Source organism: Chiloscyllium punctatum, chromosome 15, assembly GCF_047496795.1.
Source record: "Chiloscyllium punctatum isolate Juve2018m chromosome 15, sChiPun1.3, whole genome shotgun sequence".
In the NCBI taxonomy this organism is placed as follows: Eukaryota; Metazoa; Chordata; class Chondrichthyes; order Orectolobiformes; family Hemiscylliidae; genus Chiloscyllium; species Chiloscyllium punctatum.
In genome coordinates this window covers 103181863-103209853 of record NC_092753.1, presented here as the reverse complement: position 1 = coordinate 103209853, position 27991 = coordinate 103181863, and the positions used below count along the sequence as shown (strand labels likewise).

At 46.1% G+C, this 27991-nt stretch overlaps 2 protein-coding genes across 8 annotated transcripts in view; one reads left to right on the top strand and one right to left on the bottom strand.

Annotated features, from left to right (window-relative positions):
* pde9aa (phosphodiesterase 9aa) overlaps window positions 1-1526 on the top strand; it is a 54804-nt gene extending 53278 nt beyond the window's left edge. For all 3 annotated transcript variants that reach the window (XM_072585829.1, XM_072585828.1, XM_072585827.1), the window contains exon 19: window positions 5-1526. The gene's annotated coding sequence lies outside the window, so the exon portion shown is untranslated. The remainder of the gene's footprint in view (window positions 1-4) is intronic.
* wdr4 (WD repeat domain 4) lies at window positions 1409-27971 on the bottom strand. 5 transcript variants are annotated; one of them, XM_072585834.1, is made up of 11 exons: window positions 27802-27971; window positions 27301-27339; window positions 21283-21419; window positions 20735-20891; window positions 18242-18385; window positions 15765-15825; window positions 14844-14933; window positions 9770-9837; window positions 8889-9063; window positions 8495-8564; window positions 1409-6741 (listed from the first exon to the last, which is right to left on the bottom strand). In XM_072585834.1, exons 1-11 carry the CDS (start codon window positions 27882-27884, stop codon window positions 6719-6721), a joined length of 1047 nt encoding a protein of 348 aa, XP_072441935.1. In that variant the 5' UTR covers window positions 27885-27971; the 3' UTR covers window positions 1409-6718. The 5 variants fall into 5 exon arrangements, with proteins under 5 accessions (XP_072441935.1, XP_072441931.1, XP_072441932.1 ...); XM_072585830.1 differs by having other exon boundaries at window positions 1409-6760; window positions 27802-27961; XM_072585831.1 differs by having other exon boundaries at window positions 1409-6760; window positions 18273-18385; window positions 21283-21423; window positions 27802-27945.
* Between the last annotated feature and the right edge of the window lie 20 nt (window positions 27972-27991).

Sequence of the window (27991 nt, the reverse complement as noted above, 5' to 3'; positions counted from 1 at the left end):
AAAGGGTTCCATGGAGAATGGGTTGCTGTTACTGTGAAGGAATCACATCGTCCAGGCCAGGAAGTTGGGAACTCCCCAGCATTGAGAGCTGTAGCTGTGAAGAACTCCCCTGACCCGTTGTCAGTGACTCCCAGTGTCTTTTGGGAAACGTTGTTACCATTTGAAGTTTAACACTGGACAATTCCAGACTCTGGAAGCTTTTCTGGTCATTTTTGGTGTGAAGCCTGGAGGGAGGCCAATTCACATTTCTTTGTTGGAATTGGTGGTTTCTCATGTTCGTTCCATTGGAAATTTTCACTTTTGAAATTCAGTGTGTGTTTCATATTCTGCTTTTTTAACTTGTTTTTAAAAATGGACTTCTCATGAGGTGGTAGTGCCTGAGTTTTCACAGGGCCCCAGGCCTGGTTCTGGGCCTTGACTTTATTTGCCCAAGAGTTGGTTGTAATAAAGATCAAACAGTTTCAGTTAGTGATTTTTTAAATTGTTTGATTGAAATTCTTTAAAATTTATCTGATGATGAAAGGAGGAGTTTTGCTAACAGCTGAATTTGATTAGTTGGGTTTTCTACATTTCCCAAGTTTTGTCCCATTTATTTTCATGGTTACATAGCCCCTTCTGGACTGTAATCAAAGTAAACATTTGATTTTCAAAATCCAAGTATTTTCTTTTTTAGTAGGAGATAAAAAAACTTAATTTAAAATCAGCAAAGACATTCTCTCGCTGCTGATAGCTATTAATATGTTTATACTGATTTTCCATTATAATTACATTATACATAATTTTAAATTACATTAGTTTTACATTCCAACTGATTAAAAAGTAATGTTAATCAAGTGAGAATGAGATTTTACATTTCAAAACTGAACAATTTGATATTTTAATACATTAACAATGCTCTTTTGATGATCTATTTTTCTTAAGAAAAGGAATCCAGGAAAAGAGCTCAAAGGGAGCTTTACCTGTAGCCAGGCCACATCTGGGCCACGATCTCACTGAATGATGGGAACAAGCTTGAAGGGCTGATTGGCCCACTCCTATTTCCAGGACAACACACTGGTTCAGTGACCAGGTCCCCAAAAAAAGGTACAAGCAAAGATCTGCTCAGTCTCTTTTGGAGAGTGATTAGTGAAAACAATTTACTTCCTCCTGGTGGATGGGCAGGGGGAAAAGGAATGGGGTTCAGCAGCTGGTGGAGAGGGTGCTGGGGGTCAGTCACCTGGCAGTGACTGAGGATTGGTTTCCCATTCTACTGTTTAATGGCCCAGTGCCTGAGAAATTCCACCCAGCAGCTTCTTTAAAGCAGCATTTGGCCCAGCCCAGGTCCTGAGCTCCACCCCCCCCTAGGATAGAGCTTAAAGCAGACTTCAGAAACAGCTTCAGACTTAAAATGAAGTTTTTATTGATTATATTTAAGAAAAACAGTTGAATTCTATTGTAGTCATGAAATTTGTACTTTTTGCATTTTTTAAACAAGTTTGTTTTGTACATTATTTTGCACATTAAAATATTTAATTGCTGAAAATCAATATCTGATTGAAGATCTGAGTGATTTATCAGAACAAGCAACAATTTCCATGGAGTTTGGGTTCCCCAGGGTCACTCAGCTCCTGACCTCATTCCAGCCTTTGTTCAAACATGGACAATAAGAGCTGAATTCCAGAGGGGAGGGGAGAGGGACAGCCCTTCACATCAAGGCTGCATTCAACCAGGTTTCAATGGCATCATTGAAATCAAAGGGTATCAGCAGGCAAACTCTGCGGTGGTTAGAGTCACACCTGACTCGTAGAAAGATGGTTGTGGTTGTTGGAGATCAGTCATCTCAGCTCCAGGACATCTCTGCAGGAGTTCCTCAGGGAAGTGTCCACGGACCAACCATCTTCAGCTGCTCCATCAATGACCTTCCCTCCATCAGAAAGTCAGAAATGGGGATGTTCACTGATAATTGCACAATGTTCAGCAGCATTCGCCGCCACTCAGATACTGAAACAGCCTGTGTTCAAATGCCAGGCTATGCCCACCTCCACCACAAGACAATCTTAACAAATGCCCCCTAACATTCAATGGTATTACCATCACTGAATCCCCGAATATCAACATCCTGGAGATTTTCATTAACCAGAAACTCAACTGGACTCACCACATAAACACAGTGGCTAGAAATACAGTGGTGGGTAACTCACCTCCTGACTCCCAAAGTCTGTCCATCATTGACAAGGCACAAGTCAGGAGTGTGATGGAAACCTTGGCCTGGGGACAGGCGGAGCTCCAACATCACTCAAGAAGCTTGACACCATTCATGACAAAGCAGCCGCTTGATTGGCACCATATCTCCAAACATCCCCTTCCCTTCCACCACCAACACTCAGTAGCAGCAGTAGTGTGTGTACTCTTCACCAGATAAGGAGGAGTAGGCCATCTGGCCCTTTGAGCCTAAAACAACATTCAAGAAGATCATGGCTGACCTTTTCGTGGCCTCAGCTGCATCTACCCACCCTCTCATTGTAACCCTTAGTTTCTTTACTGTTCAAAAATCCGTCCAACATCACCTTAAAACCATTCAACAAGTTCAACTGGGACTGGGACAACATTACTATTATAGGACAAGCCAAACAGAGAACAGCCAGGGAATTCCTAGAGGCATGGCACTCATCCACAGATTCAATCAATAAGCACATTGACCTGGACCCAATATACCGGCCACTGCAGCGGACAGCTGGAACTGACAACTGGAAGCGGCAGATTCAAACCACTACAAATGCCGGAGAAAGATCACAGAAGCACTTCACAGGAGGGTCCCAAGCACTGAGGATGTCACCCAGACAGGGGACAAAACGTCTGCAACACAAATTCCCAGCTCGGTGAACACAACCACAACATTCAACAAGGAAGCCTCAACTACTTCACTGGGAACAGAATTCCACAGATTCACCATCTTGTGGGTGAAGACATTCCTTCTAAATCCAGTCCTAAATCTGCTCAGTCTAATTTTGAAGCTTTATCTCCTAGTTCTAGTTTCACCTGCCAGTGGAAACAATATCCCTGCTTCTACCTTATCGATTCCCTTTATAATTTGACATGTTTCGACAAGGTCCCCCTCATTCTTCTGAATTTTAATGAATATAATCCCAGTCTACTCTGTTTCTCCTCATAATTCAACCCTCTCAACTCTGGAATCAACCCAGTGAACCTCCTCTGCATCCCCTCTAGTGCCAGCACAGCCTTTCTCAAGGAAGGAGACCAAAACTGCACACAGTACTCCCGATACAGCTGGAGAGACATACAGATGTACAGCACAGAAACAGACCCTTTGGTCCAACTTGTCCAAGCCGACAAGATACTCTATATTAATCTAATCCCATTTGCCTTCCTATTCAAATATGGATCCAAATGCCTTTTGAATGCTATAATTGTACCAGCCTCCACAATGCCCTATGGCAGCTCATTCCACACATGCACCACCCTCTGCATGAAAAAGTCGCCCCGTAGGTCCCCTTTAAATCCTTCCCCTTTCACCTTAAACCTATACCCCCTAGTTTTGGACTCTGCTACACTGGGGAAAAGAAAGACTGTGTCTATTTACCCTACCCATGCCCCTCATGATTTTATAAACCTCTATAAGGTTCCATCGCTCCAGGGAAAACAGCCCCAGCCTGTTCAGCCTCTCCCTATAGCTCGAACCCTCCAACCCTGACAACATCCTTGTAAATTTTTTCTGAACCCTTTCAGGTTTCACAACATCCTTCCAATAGTGAGACCAGAATTGAATGCAGTATTTCAAAAGTGGCCTAACCAATGTCCTGTACAGTCGCAACATACCAAACACCTTCTTCACTATCGTATCTACCGGAGACTCCACTTTCAAGGAGCTATGAACCTGCATTCCAAGGTCTCTTTATTCAGCAACACTCTCTAGGACCTTACCATTAAGTGTATAAGTCCTGCTACGATTTGCTTTCCCAAAATGCAGCACCTCGCATTTATCTGAATTAAACTCCATCTGCCACTCCTCAGCCCATTGGCCCATCTGGTCCAGATCCTGTTGTAATCTGAGGTAACTCTCTTCGCTCTCCACTACACCTCCAATTTTGGTGTCATCTGCAAACTTACTAACTATACCTCTTATGCCCACATTCAAATCATTTATATAAATGATGAAAAGCAGTGAACCCAGCATCAATCCTTTGTGACACACTGCTGGTCACAGGCCTCCAGTCTGAAAAGCAACCCTCCACCACCACCCACTGTCTTCTACCTTCGAGCCAGTTCTGTTTCCAAATGGCTAGCTCTCCCTGTATTCCAGGAGATCTAAACTTGCTAACCAATCTCCCATGGGGAATCTTGTCAAATGCCTTACTGAAGTCCATATCAATCACTCTGCCCTCATCAATCCTCTTTGTTACTTCTTTTAAAAACTCATTCAAGTTTGTGGGACATGATTTCCTACACATAAAGCCATACTGACTATCCCTAAGCAGTCTTTGGATTTCCAAATACATGTAAATCCTGTCCCTCAGGATTCCCTCCAACAACTTGCCCACCACCGAGGTCAGGCTCACTGGTCTATGGTTCCCTGGCTTGTCCTTACCACCCTTCTAAAACAGTGGCACCACTTTTGCCAACCTCCAGTCTTCCAGCACCTCACCTGTGACTATCGATGAAACAAATATCTCAGCAAAGGGCCCAGCAATCACTTCCCTAGCTTCCCACAGAGTCCTAAAGTACACCTGACCAGGTCCCAGAGATTAATCTACCATTATGCATTTTAGTATAACCTCCTTATTTTTAAACTCCATCCCTCTTGCAATGAAGGACAATATTTTATCTGTCTTCTTAATTACCTGCAAACCAATGTTTTGTGATTCATGCACAAGGATTCCCAAGATGCACTAGGGAATTCAGCAAAGATCCACAGGCAGCACCTTCCAAACTCTGGACCATATCCATCGAGAAGGTCAACGGGCAGCAGATACATGGGAACACCACCACCTTTAAACTCCTCTCCAAGTCACTCACCAACCTGACTTGGAAACATATAGCCATTCCTTCACTGTTGCTGGGTCAAAATCCTAGAATTCCCTTTCCAATGGTATTGTGGGTCTACCTACAGCACATGGACTGCAACGGTTCAAGAAGGCAGCTGACCCCCACCTTCCCAATGGAACTAGGAATGTGCTGGCAAGCCAGTGACACCCACATCCTATGACTGATCAAAAAACCTAGTGACTAGAATTAAGTGCTTCTGATGCCCACATCCTGCGAATGAATGATCAACAATTACAGTACTAGGGCAGTGATACGACTGCTTCAGCGTGGTCTCCCTAGTGTCTTTAAACAAAAATCCAAGCAGTTATTTGTGATATTTAATTCTGATTGATGGCCTGCCTGGCTTCCTCCTTATGCTAATCAATCTCTGTACTCTTCTAATCCTGGTCTCAGTTTAATCCCTCCATCTTTACCTTCAGTTTCTAAAACTCCAGATACTGGTCTTCCCTTCCGAGTCTTCTTAAAATCCACATGCTTTGGTCACCTGCCCTAATCTGCTGTAAAGTGGGTCTCTGTCCATGTCTGCTTTGTAATGCCTCCCTCTGTGGACAGGTTCGGGACAATTGTTACACCAAAGCCGACAGCATTCTGCCTGGGGTGGACAGTACGAAACTATAATGGCACGGTGGTAATCAGGAGGCCGGGCCCAATGACACAGAGTCATCAGTACAACTTCCAACCACTGCAGCTAGTGCAAATTGACTGCATACATGTGGAATAAAAAATGTAGCCATGGTAATAAGAATCATGAAATGAAAAGACTTAAAAAACCCACCTAGTTCATTACTGCCTCTCTCATCTGTGAAACTGTGACTTTATTAGCAACTGCTGCAAGCAGGACATCACCCATGAAACTTTCACTTGTGATATCTGGAGTCCATGTTGTAAGAAATCTTGCAGAAACCCTCAAGACGCCATCTCACCACTGATTTATTTTCAAAAGCATTCACTGCTGTTCTACACCAGAAATGATCAAATGTTGCTATAATGGGATTGAGGTTGGCTGGAAGTGATGGAATTAACCAGGCTGCAATCATTACCAAATCTCTATTTAACACCATGACCTAACATTCATCCCATTGGCTGAAAGTTGCCCCACGTGCTTAATGAAGAAGTTGAAACCTGAGATTTTTACTGGCCAAGGATATGAATGGCTGTGGAGGAAACACATCAGATACACAATAAACCATCATCTCACTGAGCAGGGCAACAGGCTGAGGGTTCAATGCTATGTGCTGTCTTCATATTCTGGAATAATGATGATTGTACATGGGCTGGTAAAGGACAGGACTCGTGTCAAGACCTGCTGAGTATCAATCGATTTTCAACAGACTGCTCAGCCTTTCACTTTTCTCAGCTCCTCTGACATCGTCCGAATCCCCTTCAATGGACTACTGCAGCATCCCACCCTACGCCAAGAGTGAGCACCTCACTCAGCCACACAGCTCCCCCACCAGCAGTTCTGTGCATTCTGATTCCACTGATGAATGGCTTCTGTTCACCAAACCAAACGATGCAGCGCGGAGTCACAATATACAGCATCACATCTTAACTGCTCCCATTCTTGGCCTCTTGCTGTCTCTGCTCTCAGCCGCGAACTCTGATGTCCTTTTTTTCTGTCTCTGATCAATTCTCTGCTCTTTCTTCATCCGATATTCAGCCATGTTATCAATGTTCATTTTGTACAAATTCCTGCAGCTAATTACAGACGGCAAGCCTGTCAGAAAGAAGACAGAGAACAGAAACAGGCTGGAATCTAACCGAGGGATTTGGTAGAATTGTGTGTAGAATAACATACCTGAGAGTGAGTTGCAGACTGGAGTCTAATTGAGGGGTTATGGGTGATTTATATAAAGATTAGCTTTTAAAGAATTAATACATGGTTCATTAAATTTACATTCCTATAAGCCACAAAACCCAGCAGGAAAAGTGATCAAAACTGTAGCTAACAAAGAAAGTTAAAGGTTACATTATATCAAAGGAGGAAGCTTATAAAGTTGCCAAAAAGAAAACAGGCTTGAGGATTGGGAGCATATCAGAATTTAACAAAAGAGAACCAAGAAACTGACAAAGAAATGGAGAAATAACTCTCAACTGGCAAGGAACATAAATATACATCATAAAAACTTCTACAGGGATGTAAAAAGGAAAAAAAAGGGTCCATATCGGCAGAGACAGGAGAATTTATAATAACAAGTAAGGAAATGCTAGAAAAACTGAACAAATACTTTGGTGTGTCTTCAGGGAATAAGCTACAAAGAACTCATTTACATGCCATTTACAAGTTCACTGATGACACCACCATAGTCAGTCGAATCTCAGATGGCGACGAAACAGACTACAGATGGGAGGTGGAAGACCTGGAAAAATGGTGAACTGAGAACAACCTAGCTCTCAACGCCAGCAAAACCAAGGAACCCATTATTGACTTTTGGTGGGATGTTACTCATGCCCCCCCCACACATTAACAGCACAGAGGGGGAATGAGTGGAGAGTGTCAAGCTCTTGGGAGTGGTCATCCTCAACAAACTTTCTTAGACTCTTCATGTGGATGCACAGGTTACGTCTCTTCTTCCTTAGACAGCTGAGGAAATTTGCCATGACGGCGAATACCCTCGCCAACTTTTATAGGTACGCCATCGAGAGCATTCTGTCTGGATGTATCACTACCTGGTATGGCAACTGTACCATTCAAGATCGGAGACAGTTACAGAGAGTGGTGAACTCGGCCCGGACAATCACAAAGTCCAACCTCCCATCTATAGAATCCATCTACCAGGCCCGCTGTCAAGGAAAGGCCGCCAGCATTCTCAAAGATCCATCCCACCCTGGCAATGCTTTTCTATAATGTCTACCATCGGGGAACACACGCACCAGTCGGTTTCGAAACAGTTCCTACCCTCCTGTTGTTAGAATACTGAATGGACTCTAAAACTCTTAACATTCGCCTGTACCTGTGTTTTTGTTTTTTTCTGCTGTTTATCTATTATTTCCTTATCTATGCTAGTTAACTCTGGGATCTGCCTGTATTGCTCGCAAGACAAAGCATTTCACTGTCCCTTGGTACACGGGACAATCAATTCAATCCCCCAGACAGGATTGAGAACCAAATGAAAATGAGAAATGGAAAGAAATTAGTCTGATTAAAATACAAATACTGGAGAAATTAACATTACTGCAAACTGATAAACACCCATCCTGATTATCACCATTCCAGAGTTGAAAAAGACAGCGGCTGTAGAAAGTTAATCATACAACGTTCAACAGATTCTAGAACAGTGTGGAGATTATAAGATAGCAAATACAAATCTCATTTCTTATGAAAGGAGGGAGTGAGAAAACAGAAACTACAGCTCTGTAAACCTGGCACCCCTCAAAAAGGAAGTACACAAATTAATGTGAAGGACATGACAATCAGACACTGGACTCTCACACAGCGAGAATTGCCTACCCTCGAATACTGGCCAGTTGGAATGAATAACCTCGTTGATCTTTGTTTGGTCTGGATGATCTGGAATTTCCTATCAAAGAGATGAACAGAGATTTGTTTCACACAGACTTCATGGTTTCAGTTTGAGATTAGCGATTGCAGGAGAGTCATGTTAAGGAGGTTTCACAAACTCCGCAGTATCAGCAACTACTGGATACAATAGGGGAGACGTGCCTTCAGCACTAAACCCTATTTCCAGATAGGAATGTGCAAACATCTGGGACGTGTTATTAAGGTCATACTTCCCATGAACATGGTGAGAACCTATACTGTCCCAATGTCACTGATCTCACCAGTCATTACCCACCTATCGTTGGCCATTACTGACTAACAGTCCCAGACCCCAAACACTCACCTGCCACCGCCCTTCATGTTGTTGGTATAGGACAGCTCTATCACCATCCAGAAGCCAGAGTCCACCACAGTCATCAAACGTCACATCCCAGGCTCGCTGTTTTACCATGATGGTCTGCTGGTGAAGGAGTCTCTCAGCTTCCACATCCAACTCCAGAACATACACTGAGGAGGGACTGATCAACCAAGCAATTCAATACAGAAAACAACACAAAGTACTGAGTCATACAGCTCCCTCTACACTGTCCCCATCAAACACTCCCAGGACAGGGACAGCATGGGGCTAGATACAGAGTAAAGCTCTCTCTACTTTGTCCCCATCAAACACTCCCAGGACAGGGACAGCTCGGAGTTAGACAGAGTAAAGCTCCCTCTACACTGTCCCCATCACACACTCCCAGGACAGGGACAGCACGGGGTTAGATACAGAGTAAAGCTCTCTCTACTTTGTCCCCATCACACACTCCCAGGACAGGGACAGCTCGGAGTTAGACACAGAGTAAAGCTCCCTCTACACTGTCCCAATCAAACACTCCCAGGACAGGAACAGCACAGGATTGGATACAGAATACATTAGACCGATGACACTATCATGCACTGAAGTCTCTAATCTCCATACGAAGTGATATCATTTCCTAAGTGAAAAGGCAGACCCTGTGCCTGCTGGTGCCAATTTAAAGACTGTCAGATTGCTGACAGATTGTCTCCTGAGGAAGTGTGTAACTGCTGAAAGTTCAGAAACAGCAGCACAGGGACCAGGTTGGAGCTGCTTCCAGCCCTGGGCACCTTCGTTCCACCAAACATAGCGACTCGCAGGTGTGGGCAGCTGGGGGTGGGCTATTGACAGAGGATTCCATGCAGTGACTGTGTAGCTACTCTCACCTGTCACACAGAACTGCAAACAAATCCCTCCCTCTGCAGTAGGCGAGTCGCATCACAGCACATCTGTTCTGCAAGAAAAGGGTTTGTGCAACAATTCACTAACACCACCAGCAGCATCCACTGTGTCTAAAACACAGCAGTCACCTCACTTGAGTCACAGCTGTAACTTGCATTTATATAGCACCTTTAACACAAACCAACCAACGTACTTCACAAGAGTGTTCCAAATCAATGTGAGACTCCGAAAACTGTAAGAGATCTATAGTCAAGTAACCAAAGACTTGGTCAAAGAAGCAGGTATGACAGAGTGGTATTAAGGAAGACAGTCAGGTCAAGTGATGGAGACGTTTTGGGAGCTGAAGGCATGGCTGCCACTGGTGTTGCAAGTAAAACCAGGGTCACTGAAAGGGGCCAGAAGTGGAGGACTGCAGAATTGTGAAGTAGGAGGAGAGTAGATACAGGGAAGGATGAGGCCAACGGTATATTTAAAACCAGAGTAAAATCGTTCAAATGGTAGCCAATGTCAGGTGAGTGTTTAGCCAGAGGGCAGCAGAATTGCAAATGATGCCAAATTTACACAGAGTCAACTGAGGGCAAATAATGGGGTAGGGTTGAAATGTCACACAAGTTAAGAAAAGCATGAATGAAGTCTCCAGCCAATGAGCTGAGTCAGTCAGGGAGAATTAGAGCGGAAACATACCCTCTTCATGATGCTGTGAATCAAATAGGAGTGAGGCCTACAGACACGGGAGATCAGAGTTAAGAGTGTGGTGCTGGAAACGCACAGCAGGTCAGACAGCATCCAAGGAGCAGGAGAGTTGACGTTTCGGGCATAAGCCCTTCATCAGGAATGACGATGAAGTGCATATGCCTGAAACGTCAATTCTCCTGCTCCTCGGATGCTGCCAGACCTGCTGTGCTTTTCCAGCACCACACTCTCGAATCAAATGGGACACCAAGTTAAGACCAGACTGACTTAATTCAGCCAGTATACAGGGAACCACAATTATTGATAATATGTATTAATGATTTGGATGAGGGAAGTGAATGTGCTTTGTCCAAGTTTGGGGATAATTCAAACTCAGCTGGGAAGGCAACTGATGAGAATGACACAAAGAGCCTGCAGAGGGTTAGTGTGTGGGCAAGAACTTCGTAATTGGAATATAATGTGGGAAAATGTGAGGTTATGGAATTTGGCAGAGGAAATAGAGAGCTAAATATTATTTAAACAGAGAAAAATTGCAGAAAGCTGACAAAGGGATTTGGTAATGCTTGTGAATGAATCACAAAAAGCTAGCATCCAAGTTCAGTGGGTAATAGGGAAGACAAATGGAATTTTGGCTTTTATTTCAAAAGGAATGGAGTGTAAATGTAGGGAGGATTTGCTGAAACTGTAGTCAGATCACAGCCAAGATACAGGGAACAGTTTTGGGCATTTACCTTGGGAAAGATAGACCTTCATTGGCTGCAGTCCTGAGAAGGGTCACTTGGCTGATCCCAGGTACTGTGTGTGCGTGTGCGTGGGCATGGGCGTGAGTGGGTGTGGAGGGGTGAGTGGGTGTGGAGGGGTGGGTGGGTGTGTGGGCGGGTGTGGAGAGGTGAGTGGGTGTGGAGGGGTGGGTGGGGATTGGTGTGTGAGAGTGTGGGTGGGTGGGTGGGTGTGTTAGTGTGTGAGAGTGTGGGTGTATGGGTTTGTGGGCAGGTGGGTGTGGGAGAGTGTGGGTGTGGGTGGGTGGGGGTGGATGGGTGTGTGTGGGTGTTTTATGAGGAGACATTTATTAGTTTAGTTGGACACATTAGAATTGAGTAAAACGAGAGGTGATTGTACAGATTCCCCTTGTGGGAGAGTATAGGAGCACAGGGACTAATTTGCTGAATAAAGAATCATAGAGAGAGAGATGAGGAGGATCTTCTTCTCTCAGAGGATTGTAAATCTGTGGAATTCTTTACCCCAGATGTCTGTCGAGGCTGGGGTATGAAGCATAACCGAGCTGGAGACAGACTGAATTTTCATCAATCAGGGAATCCGGATTATAGGGGAACGACGGGACAGTAGAGGTGAGGGCTACCAGATCTCGCGGAACAGCACGGCAGACTCAACGGGCAGTAAGGGCTACTTTTTCCCCTTTATGGAGAAGTCTGGACTCACTGGCATTGGAAATATATCGCTATTTATGGACTAGATGAACAATTGGAAGATATTGAATATGTTGTGGTTCTGTTCGCCGAGCTGGGAATTTGTGTTGCAGACGTTTTGTCCCCTGTCTAGGTGACATCCTCAGTGCTTGGGAGCCTCCTGTGAATCGCTTCTGTGATCTTTCCTCCGGCATTTATAGTGGTTTGAATCTGCTGCTTCTGGTTGTCAGTTCCAGCTGTCCGCTGCAGTGGCTGGTATATTGGGTCCAGGTCGATGTGTTTGTTGATAGAACCTGGATGAGTGCCATGCCTCTAGGAATTCCCTAGCCAGAGAAACAATAGCCAACCTGCTAGACATACAGAACAGACAACAGGACGTTGAACCTATCAACAAACTACTGGACCTGTGCCTCACAACACACTTCACATTCAACAACCAAATATGAACAAATCAACAGCACACCCATGGGCTCACCGATCTCTGGACTCATAGCAGAAGCGGTAATGCAAAGGTTAGAACAAACAGTCTTACTGCAAATTCAACCCAAACTCTGGGTCAGATACGTGGATGACACCTTTGTAATAATTAAAAACTCAGAAATAGAGAACACACACTGGATCATCAAAGCCACACTCACAGGAATCCGATTCACTAGAGAGGAAGAAAAGGACAACTAACTCCCATTCCTAGACGTGATGGTACAGAGAACACCGAACGGAGAATTCACCACAAAGGTTTACAGGAAAGCCACACACATAGACCAAGTCCTAAACTATGAAAGCAACCACCCCAACACACACAAACGAAGTTGCATCAGGACACTATTCAAAAGGGCCACAACACACTGCAGCACACCAGAACTACAAAAAGAGGAAGAAGAACACCTACACAAAGTATTCGCCAAAAACGGATACCCTCGCAATTTCATCAACAGATGCCTAAGGGAGAGACAACGGAACGAGGACATGCCGCAACCCAAAGGACTAGCCACACTACCATACATCAGGAGCATTTCTGAACTGACAGCCAGACTACTGCGACCACTAGGACTCATAACAGCACACAAACCAACAGCCACGCTCAGACAACAACTCACCAGAACAAAGGACCCGATACCCAACGTGAGCAAAACCAATGTAGTGTACAAAATCCCATGCAAGGACTGTACAAAACACTACATAGGACAAACAGGAAGACAGCTAACGATCCGCATCCATGAGCACCAACTAGCCACAAAACGACACGACCAGCTATCCTTAGTAGCCACACACACAGAGGACAAGCAACATGAATTCGATTGGGACAACACTATTATAGGACAAGCCAAACAGAGAACAGCCAGGGAATTCCTAGAGGCATGGCACTCATCCACAGATTCAATTAATAAGCACATCTACCTGGACCCAATATACCGACCACTGCAACGGACAGCTGGAACTGACAACTGGAAGCGGCAGATTCAAACCGCTACAAATGCCGGAGGAAAGATCACAGAAGCGCTTCACAGGAGGCTCCCAATCTCTGAGGATGTCACCTAGACAGGGGACGAAACGTCTGCAACACAAATTCCCAGCTCGGCGAACAGAACCACAACAACGAGCACCCGAGCTACAAATCTTCTCACAAACTTTGAAGATATTGAATAGTTTGGATTCTTGCTGGATTAAACAAAGTTGCTTATCCAAGGAAGGAGCTCACAGTTTAATGTGGTCCATGAATCACTTACTGAATGCAGAAAGTCATGACTCTTTACAGCTTTTTGGGAGCTAAAGGGTTGGGTTGAATGGCCTTAAATGCTGGAAATTTGGAAGTGATTTGGAGCCCTGGGCTGATGGTTCCATAGTAATCAAGGTTATGGAGGATAAAGCAAGAAAATACTGTTCAGGATGATCAGATCAGTGCATTGAAGACTCAATGGGCTGAATGTTTTATGGTCTAATCCTCTCTGGTTCCTTTCTGGGTTTCAGTTTTAAAATGTAGGTGATAGCAGAAGGAAGGAAAACTCCAAAGCTGCAGATCTCTCTTTTCTCTTGATTAAAGTAACTGGAACCCTGAAAGGTTTCATATCGCAGTATTTCAGTGATCTTGTAAACCCTGAGAAACTAAACCATGTCCAGTCTTGGAATGAGCCTGGTAGGCAATGGGACTGATCAAAGGGTCACTGGACTCAGTTAAGTCTGTCTCACAAACTCAGTCCCTCTCTGCTCAGCTGCTGAGTTTGACCAGCAATTTCTCTCTTTGTTGGAAGAACGTCTGTTGAACTGCAGCTGTCAGCAATTCAATTTCATCGATAAGAAACTTGGTGGACTGTAAGGATTCATCAAATGCGAGCCGTTACTTTTTAAAAACAGACCATTGGCTAGTGAGTGCATAGCATTTTGTTCTTTTTAAATATCATCTGTCCAGGGTCAGAGTTGTGTTTTTGGGGCAACATGAATATTTGTTCTGGATTTAAAAGAGGATGTAGTTCTAATTCTGGATTACAACTCAGTTGTGCACTAAATTTGCTTTTAGAAATGAGAATTGTTTTGAGTTCAAATAAATGTCTCCTCATTAAAGAATTCAGGTCTCATCTAATCTGGATAGGAATACAAAAGGGAAAGAACTGGACATTTTCATAATTGAAACAAAACACTTAGACAAACGGTGAGGTGAGGCTTCGTTCCCAGCACCCGGTCCTGTCCCAGTCAGAACAAGAGCAAGGGAACAGGGTTTAAAGCAGGGACCAAAAAGAATGGCTCTCGGCAGGAAATTTCTGCTCAATCGGTGTCCTTTGTTACTGATTCATTAACCCAAGGGAATCCTTAATCTGTGTCCCTTGTTAAGGATTCACTAACCAGTGATTATACTTGGGGGTAATCTTCAGGTGAGACAGGCAGCTGTGGGGTGGACTAGCCCAGGCAACCTGGGGAAGTAGGTGAGGCAGGCTGGACTTACTTTCTCACATCTAGAAGGCTGTAGCTCACTCAAATCAAGGCAGTGCAGCTCGCTTCCTTTTTCATACTCCCACAGTCGAATAGTCCCATCCTGGGGATCAGAGGTCAGAGAAATTTTAACACAGCATCCACATCAATCTCTATATCCACAGCTCCCACCACATTTTGGGTTGAATCGGTCATTTTTTTGTATTAATATGAGTTGTGCACATTGCTGCCCAGACTGATTTTTCTTACAAACCTCTAAGTGACCAGAGGGCAGTTAAGAGTAAACCAGATTGCAGTGGGTCTGGAGTCACATGCAGACCAGAGCAGATTTCCTTCCCAATAGGACATTGGTCAACCAGATGGGTCTTTCTGACAAGCAACAATGGTTTCACGGTCACCATTAGACACTTCGTCCCAATTTTTATCTGCCACGGCAGGATTTGAACCAGTATTTCCCAGAACATTACCTGACTCTCCAGATAAAGATCCCAGTGATAATACCAAGAGGCCATTACCAATCCCCTATAAAAAACAAACAGGAGCAGGAGCTGCTATATACCTGCCCCCACACCAGACCCTCTTGAAATGAAGTGGGTTGTCTAATACATTCATTCTCCATGAAAACATTTCATCAAATTCTCATCATTTGAAAGAATAGAGGACAAACAGATCTAGGGACAGATTAACTTGCATGTTCACTTCAGATTCACCTGCCACCTATCAATCCAGACAATAACATTCCCTCTCAGCCAAGGAAGAAATCTGTCACAATATAAATGGAGGTGATATCCTCAACTCAAGGCTAATGCATTGCGGCCTCTATCAGAGGATTCTGAGTTCAGATCCCATCCCAGAGATCACTGCCACTGCAGCATGGGGGAACAGTGATGTTTGTGTGAGGGCCATGCTCTAGAGAAATGTAAATATTACCTACCCCAGAGCCAGACACCAGAAGCTGTGGATGGTTTGGAGGAATTGAAAGCTGACTAACAAACCTATAGAGAGGGAGAGAGGGGAAGAGAGAGAAACAATGGCTGCATTAATTACATTGCTAAGTTATTCATGAACATGTTAGTGCAAATAAAACCAACATCAATAATCCATGGTAACATGCCCTTAAAATATCTGACTGTAATTTCACCGAAACCTTCTGCAGGCAGCAATCACTTTAGATGACAACTCTCACACTCTCCATCCAGCCCACACACTCTGTGTCCAGCTTCCAATACGAGAGGTCTCACATATTCACTGTCCTTTCAATTCAGTGGAATCCTCACTGTGGAGGCCTGTCAGGGAAACCCAGGTCACAAAATTGTTTCTTTAAAACTGAGCTGGACTCACCACATAACTACAGCAGTGACAAGAGAAGGCCAGAGGCTAGGAATACTGCAGTGAGTAAATCCCCTCCTGACTCCCCAGAGCCTGTCCCACCATCGACAAGGCACAAGTCAGGAGTGGGATGGAATACTCCCCACTTGCCTGGATGGTGCAACTCCACTTAGAGCTACCCTCATTATTCCTTCAGTGTCCGGGTAAAAAGTCTCTTTACAAACTTTACAAACGTGTGAGGAGCAGGACTGACCATTTAGCACCCCACTATTCACAACTTGCCTGATCCTGTGCTTTCTCTTCTTCGGCCAATTGTCTATCCGAGCCAATAAATTACACCTAACCCCATGTGATCTTACACTGGGTATCAACCAAATACACAACACCTTATCAAATGCTTTCTGGAAATCCAGATATACAACATCAACAGGATTCCAATTACTTGTGTTACTTTTGTAGAACTCCAGCAAATTAGTGGAACATGATTTACCCTTCATAAAACCATACTGATTCTGACGGACTGTATTTTGACTTTCCACATGTCCTGTTATTATTCCCTTCATAATGGATTCTGACAATTTCCCAATGACATGTTAAGTTGACTGGTCTATAGTTTCCTACCCTGTGCCTGCTTCCTGTTTTGAATAAGGCTGCGATATTAGCATCGTTCCGACCCACTGGAACAGTCCCAACATCCAGTTCTGTAATATAAGGGGCAGTGTATCCACTATGTCTGCTGCCACTTCCTTGAAGACCCTCAGAGTTAGGCCACCAGACCCTGGGCACATGTCTACTTTCAACAGCAAGTTTACTAAGTACCTGCTCCCCAGTTGGAAATGACTGCTCCAACTTTCTCCCTTTCTATAACCTCTGCATTATCTGTTACCAATGGGATGGCAGTGAAAAGGGAGATAAAATAATGATTTACTGACTCTGACAATTCTGTGTTCCCAAGCCTCACCCTCCATCACTTTACAGCACATGGACCCACAGCTTTCAAGGAGGCAACTCAGCAAGTTAATGGTAAGCTGGAAGTGGGGTGAGCTGGTAAACAGTGACGTGGGCTTGCCTTCTAACACAGGAGCATACAGATGGGCTGGGCAGCTGGGTTGGTTCATGGCAAATGGAATTCAATCCAGATAAATGTGAGGTGGTGCACCTGATGAATGGCATCTGCACTACAGGAGAGATGTGTTTACACTGGAGAGGGTGCAAAGGAAATTCACCAGGACTGTGCATGGGCTGGAGTGTTTCAGTTAGGAAGAAAGATTGGACAGACAGAAGAGACTGAGAGGACTATGACGGAGACGTATATAAATATGAGGGGCATGGACAGGGTGTTTAGAAAGACACTACTCCCCATGATAGAGGAATAATTGATTTAAAATTTAAGCCAAAGGGCAGAAGGTTTAGAGCAGATGTGAGAAAAAATGTTTTCACTCAGGTGGTGGCAATCTGGAACTCTCTGTTTGTAAAAGTATAAAGGCTGAAATCGCATCGATTTTAAGAAATTTACACTTGCAAAGCCAAAGCATACAAGACAATGGGCCAAATGATGGAAAGTGGGATGAGACAGTTTGGTGGTGCTGGTGACTGATGCAGACTTGAAAGGCAAAAGGGCCTTGGGCTGTGCTGCAGACCCCTCGGACTTTGATTCATCACCATCTTCTCCAATACAACAAGGGACACGCAATACATGAACCTTGGTCACGAGTGAATGGACAGGGCAGAGGGACATTACTAAACTAATTTGCAACTTTCGGACATCTCTGCCGCTATCACCCCTGGATGCTGGACCCAGAATATCTGGGAGGAGAAAGTGAGGGCTGCAGATGGTGGAGCTCAGAGTTGCAGGTTAGGGAGCATCCAAGGAGCAGGAGAGTCGACATTTTGTGCATAAGCCTGATGAAGCAACACACTCTCGACCCAGAATATCGGAGCACCTGCCTCAGGTGATAGCGCACACCCTCGCCACGCCCCGGTGACGGTGCACACCCTCGCCACGCCTCGGTGACAGCGCACACCCTCGCCATGCCCCGGTGACGGTGCACACCCTCGCCACGCCCCGGTGACAGCACACACCCTCGCCACGCCCGGGTGATGGTGAACATACTCGTGATGTCCCAGACAGTATGCTTCAATGATGTACGGGTGCTCCAGGGAACTAACTCGAATCTTCTCATCACGATCAGCTGTAATGATATATCGATCATCTGGACTGACTGCCTGGTGATGGAAACACAACAATCGGTGAAGCAGTTTGCCTTCCCATGACCCTGTTTAGATTCCCTGCTCCTTCTTTTGCTGCCTTTGATGTTGAATGAACATCATTTCCAGAAATCCATCATTCCAATAAACATTCATTCCACAAGTTGGAAGTGGGTTATATTCAGGCCTGTGCCAAAAAGACAACGATGCTCAATCCTTAGCCTTTGGATCGAGGTTTATAAGATCCTGCCAAAGTACCCGTGCTCTGCCCGAGGGCAGGTACTAGGCTCACTGTTGGACCATGCTTCAGTCCAAGCCACTTCTTAGGCTGTGAATTATTTTTCTGAAGGTGGGCCATCTTGCTGAAGAGCTGCATTCCGTGTGTTAATGACAGGGGAATGTGACGGCCTTGTGGTATTGTCGCTGAACCAGTAACCCAGAGACTCCGGTAATACTCTGGGTTCAAATCCCACTACAATGAAATTTGAATTCAATAAAAATCTGGAATTAAACGTTTAATCATGACGATGAATCCATTTTTAATTTTTGTCAAAACCCATTTGGTTCACTAGTGTTGTCTAGGGAAGGAAACTGCCATCCTTACCTGGTCTGGCCTACATGTGACTCCAGACCCACAGCAATGGGGGAGACTCTTCACTCCCATCTCAAACGGTCTAGCATGTTATTCAGTTGTATCAAACAGCTAAAGAGAAATGAAACTAAATGAAAGACCTGCTATTGATTTACAACCCTGCAAAGTTCTCCTCACTAATATCTGGGGGCTAGTCCCAACATTGGGAGAGCGGTTTCACAGACTAGTCAAACAACAGCCCGACATCTTCATTTACACAGAGTCATATCTTACAGAATATCCCAGAGACCACCATCACCTTCCGGTCCCACCAGTGGGACAGACCCAGCACAGGTGATAGCACAGTGGGATACAGTCAGGAGAGAGTTGCCCTATGAGTCCTCAACATTGACTCCAGACCTCATTAAGTCTTATGGCTTCAGATTAAACATGGACAAGGAAACCTACTGCTGGTTACTATGGACCATCCTCCCTCAGATAATGACTGCACTCATTCATGTTGAACAACACATTTACAGCAAAGAGGTGGAACGGGGTGGAGAGTGTCAAACTCCTGGGAGTGGTCATCCACAATAAACTTTCTTGGACTCTTCATTTGGACGCACTGGTTACAAAGGCCCAACAATGTCTCTTCGTCCTCAGGCAGTTGAGGAAATACCCTGTGAATACCCTTGCCAACTCTTACAGGTGCGCCATCGAGAGCATTCTGTCTGGATGTATCACTATCTGGTATGGCAGCTGTACCATTCAAGATCAGAGACGGTTACAGAGAGTGGTGAACTCAGCCCGGACAATCACAAAGGCCAACCTCCCAACGATAGACCCCATCTACCAGTCCCGCTGTCAAGGAAATGCCGCCAGCATTCTCAAAGATCCATCCCACCCTGGCAATGTTTTTCTATAACCTCTACCATTGGGGAACACATGCACCAGCTGGTTTCTTAACAGTTTCTATCCTCCTGTTGTTAGAATACTGAATGGACTCACAAACTCTTAACATTCGCCTGTATCTGTGTTTTTGTTTTTGCCGCTGTTTCCCTATTATTTACTATCCATACTATTTAACTCTGTGATCGGCCTGTATTATCACAAGACAAAGCTTTTCACTGGGCCTCGGTACACGGGACAATAAATTCAATTCAATTCAACACTTTGAGGAAGCACTGAGGGTGGCATGGGCAGAGAGTGTACCCAGGGTGGGGGATTTCAGTGTCCATCACCGAGAGGGGCTCAGCAGCAGCATCACTGGTTGGGTCCTATAACATAGTGTTGCTAGACCCTTTGTCGGAGGGCTTTTGGGAGAGAGAGTCTGGATTTACTAATCCAGCGACAATACCACCGTGTCTCTGGATTACTAATCCAGTAATTTACTGTCAGCCAATGAGGAGTCAGGGCAGGAAAGACAGGGACAAAACCTCCCATTCACAAAAGGTTCAGGAATAAGGGGGCACAGATCGAAGGTAATCAGTAAGAGCAGCAAGATGATTAGGAATGATTTCTCCATGTAGTGAGTTGTCTGGGGGCAGGTACAATCGAGGCTTTCAAAAAGGATTCTGACGATTATTTGAAAAGGAAGAATGTGCAGGATTACAGACAGAAGACAGGAGAACAGCACCAGGTGTGAGGCAGTGCAGATCTGACGGGCTGAACAGTCACCGGGTGCACAGTAACAATTCTGTAACACATTGCCATCAGCTGATAATGTTTGGTCAGATTCTGAAATAGCAACATGAGTAGGAACACACCCTTCTCCCCCCCCCCGTCCCCATCCTTACCACAGCCAGCAGCATGGAAAGGTGCCCAAGCTGGAGTTGCCCTGGACTATTGGGATGGCTGATGGAGAAACTGTACACATCGCCTGATTTATCAGCAAGTAGGATGCGGTCCTCTGCTCCTGTGATGGCCAGGGATGTGGATCGACGCAGTGCTGTGCTGTAGCAACAAGAGAGCCATAGAATCAGAGAGGTTTACAGAAAACAGCCCTTCAGTCCATCAAGTCTGTGCCAGCCAGAAAATAAGCACCAAACTAATCCCAGTCTAATCCCATTCCCTAGCACTTGGTTTTGGCCTTGCATGCATGTACTGCATGTGCAGACCTAAACCCAAGATCTAAATATGAGATTATCTTGGGAAAAAATTCAAGATCATGTGAAAGAGAAACGGGTGTGTGTGTGTGTGTGTGTGTGTGTTTGGGGGGAGGGGGGGGGGGGGGGGGGGGGGCGGGGTGCAGGGGAAGACATACAAACATGGGAGCGTGCATTGTTCAGTGGAGAGACAGACACACAGCAGGAGGCCTCCCTGCTGAGGGGGAGCAGTCACTTACCGGACACTGAGACACTCCCATGGTCTGGTACGAAACAGCAGCAACTGTTTATTATCCATAGATACAGCAACGTAGGTCCCAGAGGGAGAAAAGGCAAAAGCCACAACCCCATTTCTCTCCTCATCAGATGGCCCAGCCTGACTGAAACAAAAAGGTCCTTATCAGCTTATGCTGCAAGACTTTGAACAACCAGCAGAGCAGCAAGTCCATCCAAACATTTCCCAACCACCCAATCCCTGCACTATCACCAGATCATCTGTTTATCATCACCTTACCATCCCAGCAGCAACCACATCCAGAGGACAATTAGCTCTATTTCCACAGCCTCACACATTCTCTCCTCTGCTCCCTTGTCGTCCTTCTGCAAGGACCGTTCCCTCCAGGCAAACATGGTTCACTCACAACACACCGCCACAGCACCTCCTCTTCCGCTCGGGAACTCGACGACATTCTGGATTCAATATTGAGTTAATAATTTTAGGGCTGGAGGGACTTTCTCCATGTCCTTACCCCAGCCCCTATACCAGGCCTTGTTATCACACAGTCTGCTGCTACATTCAACCCCAATGGTCTCCATTAGCAGCTACTCATTCCTTTAGACTGAGCAGTATCCATTCCTTTGTCTCTCCAAGTGTGCTTCTCTCTGGTCTTAGGGAGGGTCATTTGACCTGAAACATTATCTCTGATTTCTCTCCAGATTCTGCCAGACCCACTGACCTTTTACAGCATCTGTAGCTCTTTTGCTTTTTATTTTTACTTCTCTCTCTTTGGACTCCCATCCTCACCTATCGTTCACTCCTTATGCCCTTCCCCCACTCTAGCTTCTACATTAAAACCACCATTTTCCTCGCTACAGTTAGTCACTGGACCTGGAGCATTAACTTGAATTTCTCTTCACAGTTGCTGCCACACCTGCTGAATTTTTCCAGCAATTTCTGTTTCTGTTGTTACTCATGGAGAAACTGTATAGACTTGACAGTTATGTTTCCTAAATTATAACGAATACACTTCAAAAGCGTTGTATTAAACTCCAACAGGAGGCACAAGCAGTAGTGACAGCACTGGTGAGCACAGGGGCTTCACAGCGCCAGGCACCTGGGTTGGATACCAGCCTCAGTGTGGAGTTTGCATGCTGCAGACCAAAGTGAGTCAGGTTAGGGTGGATTAGCCATGGGAAATGCCGGGTTACAGAGACAGGGAGTGGGTCTGGGTGAGAGCAGCAGAGAGCGGCAGGAGCTGGGCGGAAGTTCAGGCGGAGCGCAAAGCCGGTCGGGAAGGTAAGTGATTGTTATTTGAGTGGGTGTGTTCTAAACCCCAGGTCCTACAAGGTAGGGTCTCCCTCCCTCCCTCCTCCTCTAACCTAAATTAAGAGTCCACAGACTTGCCACAAAAAGAGGGTCTAAGGAAGTTTGGATCGAAGAGTGAGGCTTCAGCTCAGGAGTCTTTGACAAGGAGGTTGAGTGAAGTGATTCCGCCACAGTTGAAGAGGGTGAAGACATGACTGCCCATCTGGTTCAGTGCGCTACGTGCTTAATGTGGGAGGTCAACGACTCTGGTGTGTCTGGCTCGTATATGTGTGGAAAGTGTGAGCACATTCAGCTATTGACCGAGCATATTGCAGCACTGACGAAAGAACTCGAGGACCTTAGGCTCATCCGAGAGAACGAGATCTTTCTGGACAAGACCTTCAGCGAGGTGATTACACCAATTGTACCAGAACAGAGCAGACGATGAGGAAGGCAGAGAGGAGACAGGTGCAAGAGACCCCGGGGGAAGTACCTGTCAGGAACAAGTTGAATCTTTTGGAAACAGTAGAGACTGATGACACTGCCAGTTCGCGAGGCGGCCAGGTCTGTCAATCAAAAGTTGGTGTGGAGACAGAGTGAAAGAGTCAGACATCGCACAGAGCCGTGGGAATAGGGGACTCCATAGTGAGAGGAACTGACCGGGGTTTTTGTGGCAGCAGACGGGACTTAAGGATGGTGTGTTGCCTTCCTGGTGCCAGGGTGAAAGACATCACAGACAGAGTGCAGGAAATCCTCAAGGACGAGGGTGAAGAGCCCGAGGTGGTGGTACATGTCGGCACAAATGACATCGGGAAGAAGAGGAGGAACATACTACAGCGGGACTTCGGAGAACGAGGAAGAAGGCTGAAAAGCAGGACATCCAAGGTGGTTATCTCCAGTTTGCTTCCAGTTCCTTGGGCTGGTGAGGACAGAAACAGGGAGATAATGGACTTGAACGTGTGGCTGGGAAACTGGTGCAGGAAACAAGGATTTAAATTCTTGGATCACTGGGGTATGTTTTGTGGTAAGCATAAACTCTACAAGAGAGACGGTCTGCACCTTAATAGGTGAGGGACCAGCATTCTGGCAGGCAGGTTTGGTACTGCAACACAGCTACGTTTAAACTAAGTAGCGGGGGGGAGGGGATAAACTGGATGTTTAAGAAGGAAATTGAAGGGAAAGTTAGAACAAGAGAAGTCAAGAAAGACAACTGTATCAATGAGGCAGAAAACTCAGAAAGGGATCATGCTGCAAGGTTGAGTGAAATAGGGGTTGATAGGAAGGGTGAGGGCAGTAACAAATTAAAAATACTATACATGAATGCACGAGGCATTAGAAATAAGATGGATGAGCTTGAGGCTCTTTTGGAAATTGGCAGATACGATATTGTGGGGATAACGGAGACGTGGCTTCATGGGGACAGGGCCTGGGAAATGAATATTCAAGGCTACACGTGCTATCGTAAGGACAGACTGACGGACAGAGGGGGTGGGGTGGCCTTGTTGGTAAGGGAGCATATTCAGTCCATTGCGCGGGGGGCCTAGAGTCAGGGGATGTAGAGTCAGTGTGGATAGAGGTGAGAAATACTAAGGGTAAAAAGACCCTCTTGGGAGTTATCTACAGGCCCCCAAACAGTAGTCTGGATGTCGGACGTAAGTTAAATCAGGAGCTGAAATTGGCCTGTCGCAAAGATGTTACTGCAGTTGTTATGGGGGATTTTAACATGCAGGTAGACTGGGAGAATCAGGATGGTATTGGACCTCAAGAAAGAGACTTTGTGGAGTGCCTCAGAGATGGATTCTTAGAGCAGCTGGTGATGGAGCCGACCAGGGAGAAGGCAATTCTGGATCTGGTATTGTGTAACGAACCAGAATTGGTCAGAGACCTCGAAGTGAAGGAGCCATTGGGAAGTAGTGACCATAATACGATAAGCTTCAATCTGCAATTTGAGAGGGAGAGGGTACAATCGGAAGTGACAATATTTATGTTGAATAAAGGGAACTATGGAGCTATGAGGGAGGGGCTGGCCAAAGTTCAATGGTGCAATACCTTAGCAGGGATGACCGTGGAGGAACAATGGCGGATATTTCTGTGTATAATGCAGAAGATGCAGGATCAGTTCATTCCTAAAAGGAAGAAAGATCCCAGGAGGAGGCATGGGCGGCCGTGGCTGACGAGGGAAGTTAAGAAACATATAAAGTTAAAAAAGAAAAAGTATAACATAGCAAAGATAAGTGGGAAAACTGAGGATTGGGAAGCTTTTAAAGAGCAACAGAGGATTACTAAGAAGGAAATACACAGAGAAAAAATGAGGTACGAAGGTAAACTGGCCAAAAATATAAAGGAGGATAGTAAAAGCTTTTTTAGGTATGTGCAAGGCAAAAAAATGGTTAGGACTAAAATTGGGCCCTTGAAGACAGAAACAGGGGAATATATTATGGGGAACAAGGAAATAGCAGAAGAATTAAATGGGTACTTCAGATCTGTGTTCACTGGGGAAGACACAAGCAATCTCCCCGAGGTAACAGTGGCTGAAGGACCTGAACTTACGGGAATTTATATTTGCCAGGATTTGGTGTTGGAGAGACTGTTAGGTCTGAAGGTTGATAAGTCCCCAGGGCCTGATGGTCTACATCCCAGGGTACTGAAGGAGGTGGCTTGAGAAATCGTGGATGTGTTGGTGATTATTTTCCAGAGTTCAATAGATTCAGGGTTGGTTCCTGTGGATTGGAGGGTGGCTAATGTTATACCACTTTTTAAGAAAGGTGGGAGAGAGAAAGCAGGAAATTATAGACCAGTTAGTCTGAGCTCAGTGGTGGGAAAGATGCTGGAGTCTATTATAAAGGATGAAATTACGACACATCTGGATAGTAAAAACAGGATAGGACAGAGTCAGCATGGATTTATGAAGGGGAAATCATGCTTGACTAATCTTCTTGAATTTTTTGAGGATGTAACTCTGAAGATAGACGAGGGAGATCCAGTAGATGTAGTGTACCTGGACTTTCAGAAAGCTTTTGATAAAGTCCCACACATGATGTTAGTGAGTAAAATTAGGGCGCATGGTATTGGGGGCAAAGTACTAACTTGGATTGAAAGTTGGTTAGCTGATAGGAAACAAAGGCTAGTGATAAACGGCTCCATTTCGGAATGACAGGCAGCGACCAGTGGGGTACCGCAGGGATCCGTGCTGGGACCGCAGCTTTTTACAATATATGTTAATGACATAGAAGACGGTGTCAGCAATAACATTAGCAAATTTGCTGATGATACTGAGCTGGGTGGCAGGGTGAAATGTGATGAGGATGTTAGGAGATTACAGGGTGACCTGGACAAATTAGGTGAGTGGTCAGATGCATGGCAGATGCAGTTTAATGTGGATAAATGTATGGTTATCCACTTTGGTGGCAAGAACAGGAAGGCAGATTACTACCTCAATGGAATCAATTTAGGTAAAGGGGCAGTACAGAGAGATCTGGGTGTTCTTGTACACCAAGGTAAAAACAATGACTGCAGATGCTGAAAACCAAATACTGGATTAGTGGTGCTGGAAGAGCACAGCAGTTCAGGCAGCATCCGAACTGCTGTGCTCTTCCAGCACCACTAATCCAGTTCTTGTACACCAGTCAATGAAAGCAAGCATGCAGGTACAGCAGGTAGTGAAGAAGGCTAATAGCATGCTGGCCTTCATAAGAGGAATTGAGTATAGAAGCAAAAAGGTGCTTCTGCAGCTGTACAGGGCCCTGGTGAGACCACACCTGGAGTATTGTGTGCAGTTCTGGTCTCCAAATTTGAGGAAAGACATTCTGGCTATTGAGGGAGTGCAGCGTAGGTTGACGAGGTAAATTCCTGGAATGGCGGGATTACCTTACACTGAAAGACTGAAGTGACTGGGCTTGTATACCCTTGAGTTTAGAAGACTGAGAGGGGATCTGATTGAGACGTATAGGATTATGAAAGGATTGGACACTCTGGCAGCAGGAAACATGTTTCCGCTGATGGGGGGAGTGCCGAACCAGAGGACACAACTTAAAAATATGCGGTAGACCATTTAGGACAGAGGAGAATCTTCTTCACCCAGAGAGTGGTGGCTGTGTGGAATGCTCTGCCCCAGAGGGCAGTGGAGGCCCAGTCTCTGGATTCATTTAAGAAAGAGTTGGATAGAGCTCTCAAAGATAGTGGAATCAAGGGGTATGGAGATAAGGCTGGAACAGGATACTGATTAGGAATGATCAGCCATGATCATATTGAATGGTGGTGCAGGCTCGAAGGGCAGAATGGCCTACTCCTGCACCAATTGTCTAAATGTTCTTCGGAGGGTCAGTGCGGACTGGATGGTCCAAACAGGCTGCTTCCACACTGTCCGAATTCTATACTACTCCTCGGATGCTGACTGAACTGCTGTGCTCTTCCAGCACCACTAATCCAGAATTCTATACTTGTCAGTGTCTGCTCTGGAGACTGGGTCAACTTCCTAATTTAAACAAGGCGATGTAAATGAGCCCAGTGGACCAGCTGCCCCTTCCCTGACAGAGTCTCCAGAGGGTCAGTGCTATGGTCAGACTCGGGTTAACTGGGTTTTGGAGAAGCTGCAGCTACAGAAACAACAAACTGTGACAGTTTGGAACATCAGCATCTGGAGAGCAGACTCTCCCCAGGGGCTCACTCCACAAAACACAACTCTCTAAGTTAGTGACCCCTGCAACGTTATTGAGGTCAATCAGACCCTTACCTTGGTGTTTCTTTGGGGCAGTCAAATATAAAGGGCTCCCTGAGGAAGAAACACAGACAATGAACAAACAACGATGGCCCAGGACCCCGACCCCTGGGACCCCGACCCCGACCCCGACCCCGACCCCAACCCCTGGGACCCCGACCCCGACCCCGACCCCGACCCCGACCCCTGGGACCCCGACCCCAACCCCGACCCCGACCCCGACCCCGACCCCAACCCCTGGGACCCCGACCCCGACCCCGACCCCAACCCCTGGGACCCCGACCCCGACCCCAACCCCTGGGACCCCGACCCCGACCCCTGGGACCCCGACCCCGACCCCTGGGACCCCGACCCCTGGGACCCCGACCCCGACCCCGACCCCAACCCCTGGGACCGACCCCGACCCCAACCCCTGGGACCTCCCCCTCCCCCTCCTCTAACGCCCAGGACACTTCTCTCCCCTCCACCCCCCACAACCCCCGGCTCCCCTCCTCCCTCCCCCCCCGGGCCCCTCACCCGCTCTCCCCGAGACTGAAGCCCGCGATGCGGGAGCCGCCGCTGCCCAGAACCACGAGGGAACCACAAAGACCCAGCGCCATGTTCACCGCTCAACTTCCGGGTCAGAACACCAGCACAACATCCGGTGTCCCGGGGATTCGGGTCCGGGTCGGTTCCGGTGTCCCGGGGATTCGGGTCCGGGTAGGTT

What these genes read in the sequence shown, in the direction of transcription:
- wdr4 (XM_072585830.1), bottom strand. Translation starts at nt 27,884, where the DNA reads ATGGCGCTGGGTCTTTGTGGTTCCCTCGTGGTTCTGGGCAGCGGCGGC. An exon ending in TGGGAGTGTCTCAGTGTCCG is followed by an intron (nt 20,892 to 21,282) that starts GTAAGTGACTGC and finishes TTGTTGCTACAG; the next exon opens with CACAGCACTGCGTCGATCCA. An exon ending in ATCACCCGGGCGTGGCGAGG is followed by an intron (nt 15,826 to 18,241) that starts GTGTGTGCTGTC and finishes CCCTCTCTATAG; the next exon opens with GTTTGTTAGTCAGCTTTCAA.